Here is a 23,415-nt window from a genome sequence, read left to right as displayed (position 1 = left end):
AAAGATCGATGAAGTTAACGAAACAATTAACACTATTTACTTATTAATTAAATTGCATTTTATCCGAGTTCTGTCTGTACCTGTTTGCTTCTGTTCCAGATCGAATGTATCACTTGTTGGCAAGATGAAAGAGATCCGTAACTATGAGCCAATCCCTGTGGCACCAGAGATGGAAAGGATGCTACATTTTCTCGGTTAGAACCCAATAAGTTACTCCTCTCATTTACGTATTCCATCGAAACCAGGTCAATATCGAGAAATACTCTCATATTCTAACAATAATAATCAATACTAGGTTGATGAAGTCATTGTTGAAACACTGAATCACTCGTCGTTTCGTGCTACTGTACGCTTTTAATTTTGTAGCTCGATCCACTCTGCAAAATTTATTTCCATTTTCTCCAAATTTTGCTTCTTCTCCTTTACTTTTAATTTTAGATAATTTAATAATTTTTAAGTGTTTCTGTATTTTATCATTCTGTTCTGGTTTTCCATCGACCTAATTCTGATATCATCAAAGTTCTCCATTAAAAAAAACCAACTTTATTCTGATACTACCAAAATTTTCCATTAAAAATATTCTCCTCTCAAAGTTTTCCTCTACAGTTAACAAAAATCCGGTTTTATTCAGATGCTTCTGTCATAGAAGAATTTTATTAAAAATATTCTCTTTTAAGTCTTCCTGTATGATTCGTTAAAAAGCAATTTCTTCTGGCATTTTCACTGCCGAAGGTTCCTATAAAAATTTGTCTTTTTCAAGTTCTCCTTTAGAACCAACGAAAAACCAATAATACTTTTCGCGTGACACTCGGACCAAATGCATTCTTTCACAAACAAGAAAATTAGTCACGAATCCGACGTTTACGTTTACGGAATGTTTCGCACGTGTCGCGAATTACACAATTCCAGTGATTTATTTCTCGTTAGCACAATTTATCACGTCTTCCAATGAAATAACAAAAAGCTAAACGTACTTACGTCAACGGTAAAAATACTTTTACGCAACAAATTCACTCTATTTTATTCCAATCAATCACCGATAAAAAGCAAAACAGAAAATGAAGTTTATTTCTACAGAGAATTTTTGGAAGATTCCAAATAAAAATCAAAAAGTCGAAGTTTCAATCTCAAGTTGCCACTGTTGGAAAAACTTCGTGTTTTAATAAAAGTTTTTACAAGAATTCACAGTTTCTTCCACGATATTCTTATATAGGCCAAGCTGGTGCACAAATCAACACGAATTGATCCAAAGTATGTTGGTTAATTAAGAGTCAGTCAGTTAACTTGCAGCGATAAGTACCAATATTTATACCATAATCTTCGTTTTATCTGAACAGTCTAATTTCAGCCAATTTTCAGATGATCTTATCGAGACAGCTCCTAAGGAATGTATCTGGAAGCAACGATACCAAACGAAAGCTCTGCTCGAGTAGACGTTCATTGCCCCTCATCATTTCGTTCTTCGTATCTATGAAAAGTATTCGAGAAGCAAATAGAATAAATAACGCCGGAGATATACAACGAATCGAATCTTCGAGGGGAAATGTTGATCTTCAATTGCGTTTCAAAAGTGTGTTTAATTGTTCGAGATAATAGCTCCCTATATTTTCTATAAGAATTCGTGTTAAATCAAATCTTCGAGAAAGTATGTTGATCCCTAGCTACGTTTTAAAATGTGTATAATTGTTCGAGAAAATTGTCTTCTGTATTTTCTGTAAGAATTCTGTATTATTTTAGTGAAAATTAGACATAGAGTATTGAGGTAAGATTCACTTATTTTCTTATATAAGCTTTTTTTTTAAAGATCTTTGATTTCTTGATGTGAGGATTCTTTTTCCTATTTGGTAATTTTACTTTCTCTACTATCTAGAGAAATTGGTATTATTTTGTAGAAATTGGATGTCGAACATTTGGCTAAGAGATATTAGAATTTGAATTTAATATAAAATCTCTTGTTTCACTTATGATTTATTTAAATTTTCTCCTTCTTGTGGAAAACTCTTGTTTTATGCTATTTGCTGGTTTTATGATCTCCATTATCCACAGAAATCAATTTTATTTTATGGAATTTTGGTAGAAAGCATTTGACTTTGGTTTTGATAAAAAATTTCTTTTTTCTTCTTATAAAAGATTTAATATAACAATTGTTCTTGTTATAAAAAAACGTAATGATTCTCTTTCCTTCTAAATTTTAATATTCTTCTATTTTAATTAATCGATACTGACTTCTCTGATGAAAAACATTATAATTCTAAATTTAATACGAATCAGTGAACTACAGTGTGATATTTTTCTCATTATATCGTTGATGTGTTCTCATATCCATGTTCTGCTCCCGTTACATTCAACTTAGATTTTGTTTGACCGATCGCTGTACACGAGTTGTTGGATCGTTGCCTCTGTTACTCGTTACACAAACCTAATGGAGTTACCGGTGTTTTCCAGCAGAAAATTGAAGCTAACATGTAGTTTATCACTTCGACGCGTAATTCACTAGTTTTCACCGATCGTCACTCGTTTTTCGAGCATTTAAAAAAATCTTTAACCGCTCAAACTGGAGCCACGAGTTAGCTCGATCCATCACGATTAATCACCGATCGAACTGACCATTTAATATTGCTTTCGCGAGGTACAACAATATATCATACCTTGTACACTCTGCACGACACTTATCATACTGTTCTATACGTATAAACAGAGACAATTATTGATCTTATCTTATCGACAACGTGTTGTACCATCGAATGTATTTCGTAATATGAAACAAATCATGCTATTGGTATTTTTTTCTCAATTAAAAAATCTTCCACTCGCCGATATCATATTTTCAAATTCATCCTAAGGGAAGATATTTTTCTGTTTCTTATTTTATCGCAATTTTTCGGCAGAAAAAGAAAAAGATTCTTTTCATGCAATCTTTTGTCGTAAGATTGAGTAAATAACAATTGGATATGATAAAAATGATAACGACTCGACGCCGTCAATTAATTTAATTTATATTTAAAGAGCCAAGTATTTTAGGAAATTTATATTCATAGAGCGAAATATGCGGATGTTTATGCAAACTGATATTTCTACAAATATAATTAAAGCTATAAGACCTATATAAAAAATAGTTTCATCTAAATATAATATAACATATACCACATATAATACAACATCGACAAACATAAATATTATAACAGGTTCCAATTTCTGGATATTTTATGTGTTCCTACAGATTATGTACATTACGTTGTTTAAAATCCTCGTGAACACATAAAAATCCGCAGGTGAATTACAATAAATAGAAATTTTACTTGACACGATGCAAGAGCATCGCATCTTATCGCTTACTGAAAAATAATTTTAAAAACCGAAGTAAATCAAATAAATGGTCAATTATCGTTACCTTGTGGCAACTGTTACTGATAATTCCGCGATAAAAATATGGTCATTCGTAATAGATATGATATCGAGTAAAAAAAAAAAACGAAATTGATTCGTGGAATATCGAATGAAAGTAAGCGCGACAATGATATAATTCTATCCGTGAATATGAATGTCTCATGTTTGTGATTGATCATAAATTTTGTGTTACAGTTTTCAGTATTAAATTTTAAAAAATTCTGTCTATGAATATGAATGTTACATATCCATGATTTGATCATGCATTTCGTATTACAATTTCCAGCATTAAATTCTAAATATTTCTCTGATGTATAGGACTTATGTAAATGTTTTTAATGTGTTATATATCTTCAATAATATTATGGTATCCTAATATCATCTGATCCTAAACTATAAAATTGATAAATGAGATTCATCGTCCTACAGAGGTATTTAATCAAAATTAGACTTTGGAGAAAGATTGTACATTTCATAATAGCTATAAAGACAGCTGCTTGAGATCAGGTTGGGTAAAATAATTCGTCCTGGCACCCAATGACATTCACAACCGATAGGTATCTCGTAAAAGCATTTTTGGCATCATATTGCTATGCTATGACCACTCGTTTATTATCGTTCGCTAATCGTTGAACGATTATCGTTAATGATTCACCATACACTATTTATACAATACACCATTTTGTAACACTAAAAATGAAAAACTGATTCGCTTACGAGCAAAATCAACTAAACACTGGCGTATAAATGATGACCGATGTCCATCATTTTCTTTGACATCTACTGAAGCAATAAGAAGAGCTTGCTATTTATTAAAAACACACACGATTATTTATATCTATAAATATCATCAAAATTGTTTACTAGTACAAACATCTACAAGGTAGAATATCAACTATAGTATCATAATGGCAACATAATTACGAACGTAATTTTTCATGCTTCCTAGAATTTCGAATTATCCACGAAAGCGTTAAATTGATCGTGAAAAAAATTACTCGAGGGAATCCTTGGAGCTTTGACACGTGAATGACAGACGGCATTGTGTGTTGAGATTAATCCTACGATAATCGACGAACACGTCGACTGTGAATCTTCCCTCTGGCAGCGATTTCACACCCCCTTTGTGCTCCAAAGAGGAAGTTAAAGTTCGACTCTTCTGGCACACGATTCAATCTTCGAGGGAATCGAGACGATAAATCACTGTCGCACCCAGTATTCTTCGTGTATTGGCACACTGTCGAAGGTAAACGAAAATAGTCGTGCCCCTCTAACGTGTAAAATTCTAGCACATAGGAAGATGATCGACGATATCGAATTGTTGTTCAAGAAAGCAATGATGATGGTTGGATCGAGAATATAACTGTATACAAGATCATGAAAGTATTTGACTGTCTGTAGACGATATTGAATCGTTGTCGAAGAAAGGAATGATGATGATTGATCGCGAAGGAAGATTCGAAGCTATATATAAGATTATGAAAGTATTTGATCGCCTGTAGACGATATTAAATCGTGAATTGAAGAATGAAATGATGATGATTGATCAAGAAAGAAAATTCGAAGATGAAAGTATTCGAATACTTGTAGACACCTTATTATTAATACGAATATATTATAACGAATATATTAGATGTATTATCTGGAACATTTTGAAATTTCATTAACACTGTAATGAGACTCGACTATCATGATTATATCGGTAACGTTTGGAACCTGTTTGAAAATATACGTAGAAAATACAAGATGTTTGATGCAAGTATATATTTTGTACAGATTAGAAAAGGCGTAACAAGCATCAGAATTTAAAGAATAAGTTATGTATTATATCAGTAAATTTCAATAAAACGATATTTAATTTATTATCAAGTTATTATTATGCTCAAGGTGGCTTCTCATACTGTATATTAATTTTTCACTAAATATATGTTTGCAGTAAATACCATTCACATCAATCAATATCAATACATCAATCGTGACTGTCTCATTACAATGCTGATGGAATTTCAAAAATGTTTTATATAACACATACGATGTACAGTGTCGCGAATAATTATAAACACTTAACTCTATTTATACATTTTTCATAATATTAAAACAACAATTGACAAAATCGTTTATATAATTTCATATTATAAAATAAAACAAAACTCAAGATACAACAAGTAAATATTTTCCTTCGTTCTTCTTTCGCAGTCTGGAAAAATGAAATTTCCTCTTAAAATTGTGTTTTCTGTGAAAAAACATAAATTCAATGTTAATTTAGTTACGTTTTTGTTCAATACTAAGTGGGTTTGTCTTTATTTTTGATTACTTCTATTATTCTGTGAAAATCCAATATCTATTAACTTATTTAAAGTTTCGCTTTGAGTATCCGGCTACACGAATTTTATTCTTTTTTTAATTCCAGTGATATTTTCTATAGAAGGCTTCCCCTGATCGCAAATTTTTCTTCTTAAAATTGCCCATAGCTTCTCGATCGGATTCGAATCAGGACTCAACGCTGGCCATGCTAACAATCCTATAATCTTAAAAGCACTTCTTCCTAGTGATGGCTGTATGAATAACAGCATTGTCTCGTTGAAAGATTTCAGTTATAAAAGGCAATAATTCACCATGTAACATTTCCTAGTATCCTATGGCGTTCAATTTATCCTTTATAAAAATAATTTCACTTAATATATCCAAGCATGATCAGCGATTTCTTAGAGATATTGAAGAAATAATTCAGTGTTTGAGTATATAATTATTCGCAACACTGTACACATATATATATAAATTTTCTATAATAAGTATTCAAGTAATTGCATGAGCCACTGTAAACGATACACATTTATAAATTCTTGCAAATTGACTTAGATTTGATTGAAATGTTAGAACATTGGCCCACGGTTAGAATTGGACAGGATTGAGTAATTGAGATAGACAAATAGCAGGGTAAATTAGTAAGACACAGGAAGTGGCATATGATTAAATCTGCTCTATATTTAAGCTATTTCTGAATGGTTATTTGGATTCGTCAGGATTACGTATAACGTAGAGCAAAGACTACGTGGGGAAATTCGATTGGTGTAAAATAAGCTGTTGGGTTTATGCGCTGTGGGTTAGTGTTGCTATATGTGGTGTTCCTTTTTGATCCATGTGGATGGCTGAGAAATTTAGATTAGATTGTAATACATATATATATAAATACTATAAAAAACTTAAACTAATATCTTTCTGACAGATTTTTGTTATTTTCATAGTCTACACCTGTTCATTGAAAACTATCTGACTTGAGACTATAATCACGTAGAACTTTTTTAACATGGATCTAAGATAAATTAAATAAGAACAATGTACAAGAAAACTATAAATATTTTCCAATCATAATTTCCGAGAATTCCTTGGAACGTAGACTGATGCATGACGATCTATTCTAAAAACCACTGTTCTAAGTCATGGAATATCTGCAGTATCGGGTGGTATTGATCGAATTCTAGTCTACTTGTCAAACGTATGACACAAGCGTGTCATATGCTGTGAAAATCCAAGCTTAGTCGTACGCTCTTGATTATTATTCGTGTAACGTTGCACGTATCCTGTTTATATCATTGGACATTCATATATATGACTCGGGAAATTTAAACGAAAATGTACCGATCTTGAAATTGAATATCTTAGAATGACTGATTGCCAAGTAACATTTAAATATTTATATAGTTGTAACAGAGTGAAATACGATTGTTGTCTCCATATTATAATCACAATTTCTCTATTAACAAATAGAATGATAGATTAAAACCGTTATTTATTGTAATATTAGTATAGCTATAAATTTGTAGCACCAGTAGTAAATCTATAAAGATTTACAAAAATATTTGAATGATAAAAACATATTTATGGATATATAGTGGCTACAAAAAGTATTTGCACGCTATAAGGCCGTAGCATAACATCTACACATTAATTAATGAGGATCAATTAATTAGGTATATTAAATTTTGAAGTATCTTTCTATGACTATAAAAATTTGATATTATAGAAACAAAATATAGAATGTGACAAAAAAATGTTTCATTGGAAAATAAAGGATATGCCGATACTTTTGTAGCCACTGTATCTCTCCATTGAATTTCTTAGAAAGATTCAGGATCGTGAATGAAGATGATTTTCGATGGAATTGCAAAATCGAACAGAAGGTTCTCGCGAATTCAGGAGCTTAATTAGACAACGTAAGCCACGAAGTTGACAGCAAGAAAGGAGGCAAAGCGGCCAAATGTATTTCTGGCCATGTCGCCCGCGCTCAAAAAATCTCGGCGTCTCAGGGTGGCTCGCTTTATAATGAAGTGGCTATTTCAAGAGGTACCAAACTCCCCATTATCAAACTATATAGAGCAATAATGCCTCGAATTGATCTTAATTATTCGACTTTCCGAACAAATAGAAGTTTCTCAGAAAAAGAAGAATAACTGCATACAGATATTGAAACATCTTTAAATTAATTCTTGGATCAAAATTCTTTACAGACTTCTATTTGACTAATTCCTAAATATATCATTCTATATATTATATTCTATAGATATTTTTCGAATTTCTTTGGAAATTACAAAACGAGGAATTTTTCTCTCTATAAACGATTCTATCTTAAATGAATTCAAATTATAGTATCACCAGCGTTTCATAGAAAATCCGTAATAGTTGTAAAATACTTTTCTCGTAAATTTTTCTGTTCAAAATCACGGAGAAAATCGAGGGAACAAAAAAATCCATCGAGTCTTCTTTATCACTTCGATTTTATAAAATAAATAATAAATCTCTTCCTGTAAAATACTAAAGACACTCCGCAGTCAATAATTTATTCTAACGTATCTCATAAATATCTTTGAAGTCCCTTTCTCTGGAGTTTCATTACCTCGTGGAAACGATGTTCCAAATGACCCTTCAGTAAAGTGAACTGAAGCCTTCGATACTCTCCATGGGACGAGACCAGCTTCGAGCTCTTATTCGGCGGTGATTCATTCGAACTTTTCCGACTTTTCAATCGAAGGTGTGACATTTTCACTTTTCTTTACTCGAACTTATCGATACGAGTCCTTGTTGTTAACTGATCGTTCATTGAATAGATTTCTTGGTATCACTCGCGAATTTTTAATCACAGAAGCTTCGCATGCTATCAAATAATTGTTCAAAGCTTATATTCAAGACGATAAAAGAGACATTGTTACTGTCAATAGCTTCGTATAACTTTTATTTAACCTGTTAATTGGGAAAGATATTGCTACGTGTTAATCCATAATTTTTATAGAAAATTATTGTTACCATACTAGAGATTATTATACAGCAGAACTCAGTTTATTTAAATCTATCAAGGAACAAAGAGAGTTCATACAACAGAAATTCAGTGATCTTCCTCGCTATCTATGATTTTTCGTTCGTGTAACAGAAATTCAAGGTGAAATTAAATGGAATCAATTAGCTGTAATTTATTTAATCGGACAGTAATTAAAATTTCGTTCCAATAAACGAGGTTCTACTGCAATAGAAATTATTAGAGTGAAACTATTTCTAGAGCGTGCAATTTTCCATATAAATTGTTATGAAAATTTTCCTTTTCTTAAACTTCGCATCAAACTTATCGTTTTTAATTTTTGCAATTAAATCGATATTACAAATACAGGCAATCATCTTTAAATTGTCTAAGTCTCTGAAGGAAACGAGTTTCTGCTTGAGAAACGATCCAGTTAATGGACTAAAAACGGGAGAAGTGTTTCGTTGTTGGATAACACGCTTCACGGACAAGCAGTTTTATTAAATAGAATGACTAGCTTTCTTTCTCTTTCCTGTTCATTACGTAATAATTTCACATGCAATGGGTACTTTGACGAATATATGCGAAATGTCGAACCAACGAAATTAATAAATTGAAAAAGTACTTTGGATTCGAATTTCTCATCCAAATGTCGTTTGGAGTACTTTTTCAATTTATTAATCAAGGAATTGCTGATGTTTTCGACGTAATAATTCATCTTTTCACAGATTTCTTGCCCTTCAATGCATCGTTATATCGTACTTACATTTGCTAGAACTAGTTTATTATATTTTTAACGTGATTATATATACAAAATTTTTCAATTAAGTTATTCACTCGAATTCGTAATTCAAGTCAAGAAACGTGTTGCACATTTAAGAATATCTCTAAAGAATTCCTCTGCCGAGTGTAATCATAAAGATAAAAATTTCTGTCCATAAATGCAACGATATAAAGTTACCAGACATCATTCTCCTTTATTTTCAATACCTCATCGAACATTTAATTATCACTTGGTCGGTAAATCAAATTTACAAATAACAGGAAAGATGCACAGCTTTTCTTCTATCTTTAATTAATTTCTCAGAAAACAATCAGCTATCCTCAATGAAGTTAATTTAACTTCAATTTCGCACAATTATATTTGCAAAGTTTTGTTCTCACCCTATAGAAATAGATATAGAAATAAATATAGAAAAAGACTTCTAAGAATAAAACATCAAATAAAATTGTCATTGATCATCAAATCATCCCAAATAATCTCAGGTATTTTTGTTTTTATCTCGGTAATACATATTCGAATTAACAGCAGGATTTAGAAAGTCACTTCTATCTTTAACATCTTTTACCACGCGCACTTATCAAAAGAGGAGACTGCGATACCGAATAGCGTAATAATAAACCGTGGAACGCTCTAGAGGAAATCAATGGGTCAGCTGATCAGGTACGCGACCAAGTCCTGCACTTTCACTGAAATATCTTCTTACAGAGAGAAAAGAGAATGCAAGCGATACGCGAGCCTCGATTTCATCGATAATATAATCTACCGTTATCGGATAATTTTCCAATTATCTCGCGATCATACTCTTCTTCCGAGTGTTTGATAAAACAGAAATATAAAGAAAGATATAAGGGAACGTAACACTATTGGCTCAACGTATCAATCCGTTTCGATTTATTTTATTTACGTTTTTCGAGGGAAAATGTCTTTACGTACGTTTGAAAAATTATGATAGATTTGTTCTTTCATTAATCCCTATTTTTTTATGATTTATACTTTTCTAGATGGCTGCGTGACTTTCCTCGATAATTGTAAAATTAATTTTCCCCTGAACGAAGCGAATTTATTTCTTTATTGACTTTTTATGATTTTCATCTACTTGTTTACACGGCTATATCTTCCTCGATAATTTTTTCTATATTTATCGCTTAAGAGATGCTAGCACGTACGTATGTATAGGTAAGTATTTATGTACATATGTTTACTTCCTATTTAATACAAATATAATTTCAAAAGGTATAAAGATAGCACAATTATGTACATATTACTTGCCTCAAATATTTCATAATACTCGTTCATAGTAATAATTTCTTACGTTATTTATTTCATTTAATCATTACGAACATATCTTAGCCAAATAAAACTGAAAAATAATTATCCTCTTTAACCTTGATAAATACCTTTCAGTTGCATTTAAAATAATACTAAACAAAAATTAACTACGTACAGAAAAGAGTAACTTGTACACTCGTATTAACTATGTAAAATTGATAGATATTTTTCTAGAAGAAAATCATTTAAATGTTTCCCAATAAAATATTAAACATAATAGACAGAAACTTTATCTTCGTCTATCGATCGTAGTTCATCCGTGTGTTCTTTGTTTCTGTAAATGCAAAAGCGTCGATTATCTTCGTTAACTGCACGGTTTAAAAACCACTGTGGAAAACATGTTCGCTATCGTTTCCTATTAACTGTATCTCTGAATCATCGGTCGTTTCAAGCACTGAATTACGATTCGAGTCAAGGTAACAAACGCTCTACGCTCTTCGAAAACATGTTAATAGCAACTTTTATAATCTTCTATATAGCGAGTCTCAAGGACAATTATCTGTACTTAGTATTCTTTCATTTTGAATAATTAGGCTCGACAACATTGGCCAGGGACGCTGCAAAACTTCCTTCCCAAATGAACAATCGAGGTTTACTCGGTGGTTGAAAAATGAATGATGTATTGACACATTCTTGGATTTATTATATCTCGCTGTGATAAGGATTGTCAATTACGCTGCAATATTTATACAATGGCTACAAAAAATATTTGCTCAACATTGTATATATTATAGCGTTTGGATACTAATTAATTATTAATCAATAAATTAATAGTTTAAGAGTATACTTTCATATAATTACAAAAATTTAGTACTGAAGCTTAGTAGTGAAAATTATAAAATAAAAAAAATCGTTTCATTGGAAAATGAGCGTATGTGCAAATATTTTCTAGCCACTATATACAGAGGCTCGCGAAACCTTTCAGAAAAATTTTGCTTTCAGAGGAAGATGTTCCTTTATCTGGTTAATCCTTTACTTGAATATACTTGAACTCGCCCGTTCGAAGATTTTTAAATCAATTTTGCTTTATTGAGTTTCGAAGCAGTATTATATCCAAGAACTCGTAAACTTTCACTGGTGTTATCAATCTTTTTTAAACAACGTAATATAAATTTTCCTTACGGGTGAGTAAATAACAAAGAGAGGATAATAAAATACTTTACAAAATTATTTCCCACATCAAAGCCGATCGAATTAAATTATGCGTTTCTTCCACACCGTCTGTTAAATTAATTTCTCTCGTGAATTATAGAATAAAAATTCGCTCGAACGCGCTGACAATCTTCGCAGATAAAAGAGCTTCGCTATGAATACAATGATTATCGAAGCTTTCAAAACGTATGTAGATAGGACGTGAACACACGTGTATTTCGATCGATCCTTTTTGATCCGAATGCGAATATCAATGGATCATTCATTTTTCACCAATGCAACGTCTATCCACTTGCAAACTCAAACACCACAAACGATGAATCGATGTTCGCTATAAATAAACGCGCGTAGCATTTTCGTCACCTTAATGCCAAAACTCGAAACGTTTAAAAGAGTCTTAAAAACGTTTTCTCTTTTCAATGATAATTTTCCACCGATTGATTTTCCAGCGACCGCACCATCCATGATACAACTATTGTTCAACTTTCTTCAATAACTTTCGTGCGATGTTTATTTCGATTTTGCAAACTTTTCAAAAACGTAGTCCACGATCGTTCAAACGTTCCGTAAAGAGCGATACTACGTTCAGTGAAATATTTCACTCCGTGATGAGAGACGATCGATAAAAGATTTTACACGGCCGATTTTCAAAAACCTTCGGAGCACCTTCGCTTCAAGTGAACTGTGACGACAGTCGAACGCACACTGAATTATTCGTCGTTGGATCGCGATTTATTAGCATCCACAAGGCGAAAAGTCGTCATAGTGAACCGAGCAATCGGCCATCGAGCACTGCTTACTTGAAAGTTGCTTGGGAATAGTAGGAACATGATCAAAATCTATTATACTAATTAGATAAATATATGGGAAAAACATACAAGTAAAAAGTAGGGATTTTTGGACATTTGTGGGAAATGTAAAGGTGCAAAAGAACACAGAACACGCATGGAATGAAAAAATATATAAAATATACAGAGTATAGTGTTTTATCTAATATTTAATAGGTAACACAATTTTATATATAGTATCTATCTTTTCAAGCATATTCATAAAGATATGAATTTGCATAAATATCAGCGGCCTATTTATGACAAGTCAATATTTTTAAGATATCCAAAAATAGAGATACGAAATAAAGATAACAAGGGCACATGTTTAATGCCTAAGTTAAATAAAAAAGTAGCAGTGGTAATACGGAACTGATTTACTCTAATACAAATGAAAGGATTCGGCGAAAAAGCAGAGGATCTCCAGATAAATAAATGATTACGTCGAAGCTATCAGCAGCTCGAACAACTGACTAATCTTTCCCAATTAGCGAATAATCACTAAAACACGCGCTTTTACTATGCCTCGATAACAAGTGTAACATACTTATCAAACAACTTTGCTAAAATGATGCATAAATCCAAACTTATGACGCAAGAAATAAAACCACTTTCATGTAATCACAGGAAAATTCGATAGATAGATCGGTAATATACAATAAAACTAGATCCATGTGATAAGGAATTACGCAAAACTACCATTGTCACGTATATAAAAGATAATCAAAATCGAAACACACGTCGATATAATTTCAACCACTTTTATGATCAGCTTATTCACTTTTAGAAATATCAAACACCTTCAAATGAAGAACACGTGATTTAAATCACTATTAAAAGAAATGCAATTAAACGAAGTTACGCGAAAAGCTCGTTCACTTTTAGAAATATCCAATGTGGTTAAAACAACCATATTAAAATGAAGAATAGATAATTCAAATTTCTTGTACGATAATCTAAATGATCCCACTTTATAGTCAACCAAATGACCAAATTACACGCTCATTTACTTTTGAAAATGTCGAGCACGTTTAAAATACCCGCATCAAAGCGAAGAAAATATTATTTAAGCTACTTTCACAATAAATTAAATGATCTCCACTTTACAATATCACCTCCGATTACTTAATTAACCGACTAAATAATAAAAGTTTCACGACAACTTGTTCACTTTTGGAAATATCGAACTGGAGCGAAAAAAAGTCCACGAGGAAACGTAATGATAGAGAAACTGTGGAAAAAGTAGGTTGCGAGGGACAGAGAAGAGACAGTGCTAACGCAGAACTCGATCGTGCTAACATCCTTCGCGTACTGAGACGCGGGAACAATTAACCACGGGCCACGATACCTGACTCATGTGGGCGATCCACGTGGATGGATCATCCTCTTACTATCGTGCGCCAGCTGTGCTCGAGGAAACACAAAGAGTGGGACGGCGGGATGGATATCGCAATTTATACGCTCGTCTAAAATTGGAAGAGTCTTCGTCCCTGCGTTTGACCACAGTTGTTAACGGTAACTTTGTTGAATCAGCTAACTCAACTGCGGCTAATGTCATCGTTGTCTGCTCTTTAATAAATTCTTAAGGTCTCTACCGGCTAGAGGCGCAATAACAATCCAATGTAGATACTTGCCTATTTCTGGAAAATGGTTCAATTAGAATATCGTAAATAAGAAAACTACGTAAAAGTTGATTTCTACCCTCCCCCCCTCTTTTCTTGTGGATTATTGCAGTGATCCATTAAGGGCTGAAGTTGTATTAACATAATATCTCACCTACAGTTCTTAATACTGTGACTACGATAGGGAATTCATCGCTATTTGAGTCTCTCAGAAGCCACGTTAACTCCAAAAATGAAAATAAAGGAAACTGATAATATTACGAGTAATGTTCTTTTTCATTTTCTCTGAAATTTTCCATGGTTTATACCATCTTTTGCGATAAACAATCTTACGGGAATAAATCATTTGTTCTTTTAAGAATTGAAGATTAATCGTGAAATTGAGCAATTAACAAAAGCTAGAGTCGACAGAAGCTTGGCTTCTGAAAGTATATGTGACCGTATGATATATATATATATATATATATATATATATCTTTTATGAACTTCGTAAGCTTTGTACTTTGACGAAGCAATACATAAGTACGTTATCTGCATTTTTCAATAATGGTACGTTTACGTAACTTTATACATTATTTCACTGCTTGTTACGTAATGGGTTATAGGAAAAATCCTTTCTCTTGGCCTAGGAACACTCACAGCGAAAATTCCATTACTATAGAATGCTTGAGCACGTCCAACGAAGTCTATAACCATATTTTTTTCGGTGAAAATATTCTAATCTTCTGTGATCTGTATAAACTTCTAGAAACTTTTTGATGGGTGGATGTGCTAATTACTTTATAAACTATTCCAGTTTTAAATCTTTCATTTATGTTAATATAACATAGAAAACAATGTGTACAAATTGTCAAAAGGTAAAATATATAACAAGAAAATTAAATAAAATAAGCTTATAACTGTTTCGATAATTATCAGACGTTATAGAATGTTTTGTTTTATCTGAAAAGTTTTTTTATCCCACAATTCTTGAGTTTCTGAAATGATTGACTAAATTACAATGTATTTTCAACCTTGACCTTTGTACAAAAATTTACTTCGCATTTATGATGCACATCCCTATGTGAAATCATCTCTTCATTTATTTATGATTATATAACAGATTTTGCGCAACGTATGGTGTAGAAGTCAATGTCATTTCGAGCTGGATGCTCTCCAAAGAAAATTCCAAGATTTCGTAGCTTTGAATATACTGTGCAGGTACCGGTGAAGTAGATTTTTGAGACTTTCAATAATATAATAAGATAGAGTTATTTAAATTACTTAAGCTGCAACATCTTCAGATTAGAATTCTTGAATTTATCTTATTTCCATCAACAAGGAAGTAGTATGTAAAAACTAGTAAAATGAACGATAAAGTTACTTGCAGAAATATAGTTATGTACATACGCTACACAATTATGATAATCATTATGTAACAGCGAATATCAACGTTAATTAAATTTCCCTTTTGTTACGTACAAGTTATATTCTCATAGAAAGTTATGGCCATAGAGCTATTAATGTATACAATATATTTCGCTATTTATCACACCGTTAATAACGAGTTAAATACGTAATCTGTTTTCAAATGTAGATCGCTTCAAAGTCTATTCATGACCGAATTTGTCGAATTACAAGACTTAGCTTGACTCAAATTGACTCAAGTATCGTCCTGACCTAAATAAATCGACCTTATCCTATTCTAATACACTGTTTGATGTGCTCTTCTGATGTTCATATACCATGAAGTGTGTATTAGATTTTTCTATTTCCTATTGTACCGTCACTTGTCTTCTGCAAGGACAGATCTATAGGCGTTGTTGGTAATACGAAAGCAATTGTTCAAGGAAGATTTGATAGGACGATCCAATAAGAGTGGGCGACTCAATAGACTTGCCCTATTTACTTCTCAACACTAATGGAAAGTGAGAAGAGTAACGGAAAAAGAGAAATACATAGAATAAAGCGTTATTAGCTTCCTAGAACAGAGAGCAGACAATATTAAATTATCTTCGTCGCCATGTCCTAACAACGACCAACGTTTTCGATGTTAATTAGGGACCTCTGTAACAGAATTAATTAATTTCAATTCTGGACTTTGGATCTAATCAAATTTGTATTGTAAAATATTGATGTTAAGTAAAAAAGGAAAATGCTTAGAAACTTGCATAAATAAATAAACAAATTTTCTTAGTGCGTTCAGATAATTTTAAATTTTTCAGAGATTCTTAGAATACAAACCCGAATAATGTTTAATTTTTCATTCATAGTATGAACGTATCATGTATTATGGAGAAGAAAGATATACATACAGAAAACAAAACAATACTTGGAAAATGACTAGTGAGGAAACTTCTTGAAATTGTAGGTTACTACATTCTTCTCAAGTTCGTGCTTTATCAATGGAAGAGGAAGAAAAAAATATGGACAGATACACACTTGAGAACAAGGTTTCATCTTATCGAGGAACTATCTGCAAGCTTTTACATATTTACTTGATCGACCCAAAAAATGCTTTCAGAATTTTCTGTCCCATTAACAATGGGTTTCAACTTCAACGAGTCATTCTCGCGAGTCTCCTTTGTTCGTAATACGCCACGTCACTGACACGTTTTCATAAATCAGTGCCTATAACCATCCGAACGGTGAATCAGTATCGTGGATCTAAACAAACATTTTCTTTTCAATGCAAACATATTTATAAATTATTTATTTACCAAGACGTAATTATAACTTTTTTACTTTGTTTCATCCCCTATCATCAATCCATGAAAAAGATATTTAATATTTTCAACAAAGAGACATGCCGAAAAAATATTTAATATCCTCAGAATTTCTCTTTTCAATATTCTGAACATTCAATACTTCACGTGTTTCGCGTTCGTCATTCTACACTATGTACTCTGGATTTCATTCATGGATTATAAGAGATTCATATCCATTTACAAACTATGCAGATTAGCTTTAAATGTATCAGCATAGAGTGTTCGCTAAAATAAGTAAAATATGTGTCGACTGGCTCTAATTCCAGCAATTATTATACAGAGTGGTTCGTATAACAACAACAAATTATATCTCTTTTCTAGTTAAAGATAGAGGAAGTCGAACGAATTAAAGAAATCTGTGTTTTCACAAATTCAAATCATATTATGATACACTCAAAAAATGTAGATGCAATTCTTTTAAATAGAAATGCATTTTTCTTCTACTTATACGACTATCCAGAACATTCTAAGTAAGAAAATATCAGAATTTGTATCTAAAAACTCTTGGTTTAAAAAATTGCATCTATCATTTCTTCCCTAAAGAATCCCTAGAAAATCCTACATCATCCTCTTTAAGAACTACCTATCATTGATAAACTTCTTTCTCGTTGGTTGTTTATCGAATATAGAATCTCTCGGCGATTTTTCAGGGAGGTAAAGGAAATTAACGGCGAGACGGAAAGAACGTAACCAGATTACAATGAATCTCTGAAAATTCGAGACGAAACTCGGTCACGTTAGCGATGCTTCGTATCTTTTGCCTGGTCGCCGTTTCAAATACATAAATATAAATAAGTAGGACAGAGAGGATTTTCAGATAACAGCAGATGAAACAAGACTATACGTCACGCGTACTACGACGTTCCGTGGCAAATTCGTGCCAAGTCCTTGCTGCACTCTTGCATTTTTCGCGGTTCTGTGAATCGACTGAGTACACAAAATTCTGAAGATCGTCCCATGATATATGCATCCCGAATTATTTCCCTACGAGACATCGAGACATTAATCTGCGTCAATGAAACACAACTACGACAACGTTCGTATAAATTGTCCAGTAACATGATTTACAGTGACTTACGAAAGTATTCGACAATCTTAAAATCTTTTTATGTATACACTATGCAAATCATTTTGAAATCTCATTAACACTGTAACGAGATACGACCATCGTCATTAAATTGGTAAAATTGGAAACGAATCTGAAAATACATATAGAAATTGTAAGATATTCATTGAAAGCGTATTTCGCAAAGATCACCAAAACATTTGAGTGGTCAATTACATATTCATTATAGTAATAAGCCACAATATTTACTGCGAGTCTGTAACACTAATTGTCTGTTTAAGATTAATATTCATGCTAATTTTTCACTAAGTGTATCTAAGTGTATCTAAATATCTTGTAACTGCTATATATATTTTCCGATTGGTTTCAGACACTATTATGGTCACGATATTCGTGTCTCACTATAGTGTTAATGAAGTTTTGAGAAATTTCATATATTGCATATAATATATTCAAGTGTATAATATGTGTTCGAATATCTTCGTGAGCCACTACATCTCAGTCGATATACAGTAATTATTCAATTAAGTCCAATGATTTACTAAAGTATATTTGATTCAGAGATAATAACAGTTATAATCTAAATTAAAAGAGTGATAGTATCGGAATTATAAGTATCTTACAATTAGTTTAAATGGTTCAGGAACAATCATTATAAAAGATCTGAAAATATTTTTGGTTACAAATAATCATTATCGACGGTCAGAATATTTGTTGGTTACTGATTAACCAATATCAGTGTCGAAAATGGTTTATGGTTGTCTATTTATCGGTTTATGATGTGTAATTGTAGAAATAAAATTAAATTCATTTATTATGTACCGTTTAATATTTCACTGAAGATTCAACGCATTAGGTCGATTTAAAAAATGTAAATTATATATACAGATTAACCTAGATACGTCTCCCTCCAATTATACGACTTCCGTCATCATTTTACGCATAAACACATTTTGTTGAGATAGTACACTATTGTATCCTATTATGCCATTACTAAAATGTTGTAAAATTTTGCTCCAAACAATATGTACGTCGTATTTTACAAGTGTTCAAAAATTTCTAATTAATATATAGTAATATAATGCTAATGAAAAACTAGTTATTTCGGTTACATTGTCGCGCAATGATATCGACTGCGCATGCGCATAATATTACTTCACGCGTTTAAAACTAGCTACGAAAATTATTATTTACCCAGCTTGAATCCGACTCGAATGTCAACCAAATTCGTGGATCTGGCAGCCACGCGTTCATATTGTTGAATGGCGCATTAAGTTTAAATTAAAAAACATTTAACACCAACAACAGACTTGTTGACACCAGATAATATTCACGACGCCACACTCTTTCGCGTAATGAAAGTGTCGTTTCCGACACAGAAGGATTACATTCAGTTATGTTTACATGAGAAAGCGAGCTAATTCGATCCACAACTGCCAAGAGGAAACCTAATCTCCCTATTAGAAAATAAATAGACGTTTGCAATAAGACTTCGATTTCGCGACAACGATTTTGTTCTTCCGTGAATATACGACACAATGCCCATTGTACTCCCCCTTCACTATGTTTCCGATGATTAACCCGTGGGGTTCATGTTTTTCAAATGGAATTTGAAGTGCATATTTGATTTTATAAATATATATGTATATTAAAGCTACAGGAGAAGAACAGAATCTTTTGATTCTTAATTTTATGATTAAAGAATAATATATATTTTAATATAACATAATTGAATATAGAAACCTGTTAGGTCTAAAAATGTATACTTCTTGAAAATACAGCTCATAAGTTGGCAAACTTTTATGGAAACCAAAGATATAATTATTAAAACGAGCAATATTTTAATATTATATTGAACAATATTTCTAAAACTACAAAAAGGTTGGATCAGTACATGTTCAACACTAAAACAAAAAAAAAAGGACAATTTTGATAATATGTACAATATATTAAATTTTGAAATTGCTTTCGGGTAAAAGATAAAGAAAGTAAGATCGTACTTCTTCTCCTGTTAATAAAGCTTTAAAAAGCCCATATTTATATAATATTTTTTGTTTCACTACAGCCATAAAATATATGTATTGATGAAGTTTGGTTGTTGAACTCTGGGACATCCTGTATATGATTTAATCCTGCGGTTTCTATTATTATTATTATTAATTTATATTCTTTTACTTTCTATTCCAATTTATATTATTAATTTATAATCTATTATATTATTAAAATATAGATAATTTTGTAATATTTGATTTTAGTATTCAATATAATTTTACTAGCTTCTGTGTATTTCTTGCGTTTTATAAATAAAATTTCAAATTTTTATTACACGAGGAACTGAAAAGATACAAACGCGAAGAAAAAACGAGAACAACAGGGTTAATTAATAAATATTAATGCATGGTTTATACGTGTTAGTATAAATATATGAGTCATAGTACAGTAATGTAATAAAAAGCGATGGAATCTGATAGTCTTCCATAATGAAAGTAAATAGACCAAATAAGAACGTATGAAACAATGATCCCATATAATGATATGGATACAATTGATCTATATGGATTAAGTGTAAATGATATGATATTTTTGTTCCGTGTGAATATCGATCACCATACATTTTTAAAAATTAAACTTACTTATACATATTATATTTCAACATTCCTTGTATAATTCTTATACATTGTTAATATTGTTCAAGAAATAAAATTGCCAAGGAATTGCAACCTTATCAAATCCCTGTCTACTAGCTTAAATGATTAGCTATCAGTAACCTTTTTCATGTTATTACGACTTCTGTAACGTTCATAAAACGCTTGGAATTTATCTTCAATTAAAAAAATTTTCGTTCCGAGACTAAACTTCACTTTATTTAATTAATTCCTTTTCGGAAAATTTAGCGTTCCTAAAGAGCTGCACATCGTTAATAAAAATGCAAATAAAAACAACTTGAAAGCATCGTACACCGATTGTACAATACAGCATCATAACTATGAGTTTCACGCATTTATGAGAAATTTAAAAATGCAAAAATACACACGAATATATGTAAAATGCTAAAATCTATATAATATGCAAAATAGAATATTAAATTTTATTTTGTTATTCTTATAAAAATATGAAATTGCATAAATATCTGTAATCATTAATAACTTCGCGTAGTGAAGCAATTGTGCATAGAAGGCTATACAACAGAATATAATAACATGAAACATTGAATTAAGACTACGATAATAACATGAAACGTTACGCTAGGTATGCTATTATAGTAATTACGCTACGCTTATTAGTACTAATGGTATCAACAATAAACAATGATCTTAGTTTATTGATCAGACTCACCAATTAAACAAAAGATTGATTCTCCCGGATATCCGTTGTTGTCATGTATGATAAAATCGCAGTTGCTCAACCTAGGAGCAATCGTATAAAAGATCGATCATTTTAAACATATCGATAAAAATTGAATTTGAAATCAAAGAATTAATTCCACAAAAAAGATTCATATTCGTTCTAAGTACCAATACATAAACGTAAAAATTGCTGTACATACATACAAAACAGTAATATAAAAAAGGAAAGAGATAAATCCTGTCTTCGAATCTTTGTATTCCAATCTTACTCTCGTTTTAACAAAGAAAAACACTCTTAGTTAAATGACTTTTAAAAATAACTTTTGCATAAAGCTTGAAGACAAATTATACGTATTAATGAAATTTTAGTTAATAATCAATTGAACTAAAACTTTTGAAATGTTTTAATGTTACGAAAATTGGCGATTATGTCGAGAACGATCCAAAAGACGAAGTACGCTTAAATTCCAAGAGAATATACAAAATACACGTTGTTGTAAACGTGCATCAAATAAAAAAGATAGAATGATTTGTTTTTTGTTGCTTTCTAACACGTTTCGATTTCTTCGAAGTGATCTCGAACTGCACGGGAGTAATGAAAAGCATTTTTATCGAGAGGATTCTAACCTCACCTGAGAGAGTACGATAACTTCCAAGGTAGCCGAATCCTACTACTGGACAACGTGGACCGCACCGTCGTCAATTAGAAACGACGTTCTATATCAAATTATTGTTCACATCGCGTCTATTAAACGACTCTAGGAATTCGTTCAATCACACGGTAAAATCGTGAACAGGAAAATGTTACTCCGCCGTCTTTCATTCGGTGTACGTAGCGTCATCCACCAGGCGGCGCTGCGAATGCCGAACAGCTGATTTCTCATGCACGTGCGCCATGGCCAGGTTAAGGCTATAGTTATGTTATAGTATCGTTCTCGCAAACGTAACCTAGTCTAAGCAAAGGTTTATTTCACTTATTGAATATTATAACGCGTACTATAGTTTGGATGTTTCATATATTTTTGCATTTCATGTGAATTCTGTATATGTTTACATCTTCAAATTTCAGTAAGAATTTATATACATAATTAATTCTTTTGATATATAAAGAATACGAATTCACTGCCCAAAGTAATTTCATTTAACAACTTATTACGGAACCATAGTTGCGTTAACGCAGCATTTCATTTGTAATTTCTTTTTAGATTTACATTAATGTATTCCATCAAATGTACATTGCGATTATGAAAATGAAAAAATTCGAAAGAGAAAAGAAAATGAAAATCTGGCAGAATTTCTCCAATATTTTTTTCGTTACTATCTTTTTCCTATCCAGATCCTACAAGTTTACGAAGTTCAAGGAAATTAAAGTGTTTCGTAATAACTCATATGTTCTGTCTTTCTTCCCTAATCACCACTCTTCATCCAATACCTCTACTATAGTTCTATGCTCCTGTTATCATTAGAACAAACATACTAAAAGCAAATTGAAATATAAAATAGACACAAAGATAGCAGTACCATTTTTGTCCTTATTCTACAATCCTAGCTCCTTGTCAATGACTTCCACTATCATTTTATGTTCTTGTTAAAATTGTACTAAATAAAAGCATTAGGAATAAATCCAATTATAAATTAAAGTTGGTAACTTATAATATTCTTTCTTATACAGGAAACTCTATACTTATTCTGTGATCCTATTAGAAGAGGATGGTCCTGACCAAAAATATACGGAAAGATTGAAGGAATTAGAGAATTAATAATACATATGTAAATATGTATTATGACTTGTCTTGTAAGCTTTGTTGTCACTTGTGACCGAGAACATGACTGATACTATTCCTACCATTTTTTGAAACCCTTT

The 23,415-nt window shown here is 31.6% G+C and overlaps 2 protein-coding genes across 14 annotated transcripts in view; one reads left to right on the top strand and one right to left on the bottom strand.

Moving 5' to 3' along the window:
- The window catches only part of LOC122574840 (kinase D-interacting substrate of 220 kDa), a 45,392-nt gene extending 23,057 nt beyond the window's left edge, over positions 1 to 22,335 (bottom strand). For 2 of the 6 annotated variants that reach the window (XM_043742926.1, XM_043742934.1), the window contains exons 1-2: positions 22,184 to 22,335; positions 21,541 to 21,611 (exon numbers count right to left, since the gene is read on the bottom strand). Coding sequence is in view for 3 of the 6 variants with exons in the window: in XM_043742929.1 (XP_043598864.1) it covers positions 81 to 269 (189 nt within the window). In the remaining 3 variants the exon portion in view is untranslated. Of the gene's footprint in view, positions 1 to 80; positions 768 to 8,281; positions 8,626 to 12,305; positions 14,836 to 21,540; positions 21,612 to 22,183 lie in introns of those variants that run through there. The other 4 variants (XM_043742929.1, XM_043742930.1, XM_043742931.1 and 1 more) reach the window with 3 other exon arrangements.
- Positions 1 to 23,415, top strand: part of LOC122574847 (tRNA (guanine-N(7)-)-methyltransferase) — a 29,926-nt gene that overhangs the window by 4,411 nt on the left and 2,100 nt on the right. For 4 of the 8 annotated variants that reach the window (XM_043742957.1, XM_043742953.1, XM_043742954.1 and 1 more), the window contains 2 exons: positions 100 to 194; positions 23,224 to 23,346. Coding sequence is in view for 4 of the 8 variants with exons in the window: in XM_043742953.1 (XP_043598888.1) it covers positions 23,335 to 23,346 (12 nt within the window). In the remaining 4 variants the exon portion in view is untranslated. Of the gene's footprint in view, positions 1 to 99; positions 195 to 760; positions 6,600 to 22,487; positions 22,620 to 23,223; positions 23,347 to 23,415 lie in introns of those variants that run through there. The other 4 variants (XR_006319207.1, XR_006319208.1, XR_006319209.1 and 1 more) reach the window with 3 other exon arrangements.

This window comes from Bombus pyrosoma, linkage group LG14 (genome assembly GCF_014825855.1).
Source record: "Bombus pyrosoma isolate SC7728 linkage group LG14, ASM1482585v1, whole genome shotgun sequence".
Classification (NCBI taxonomy): domain Eukaryota; kingdom Metazoa; phylum Arthropoda; class Insecta; order Hymenoptera; family Apidae; genus Bombus; species Bombus pyrosoma.
Note: the sequence above shows the minus strand (reverse complement) of the source record. Positions and strands in the feature narration are given on the sequence as shown.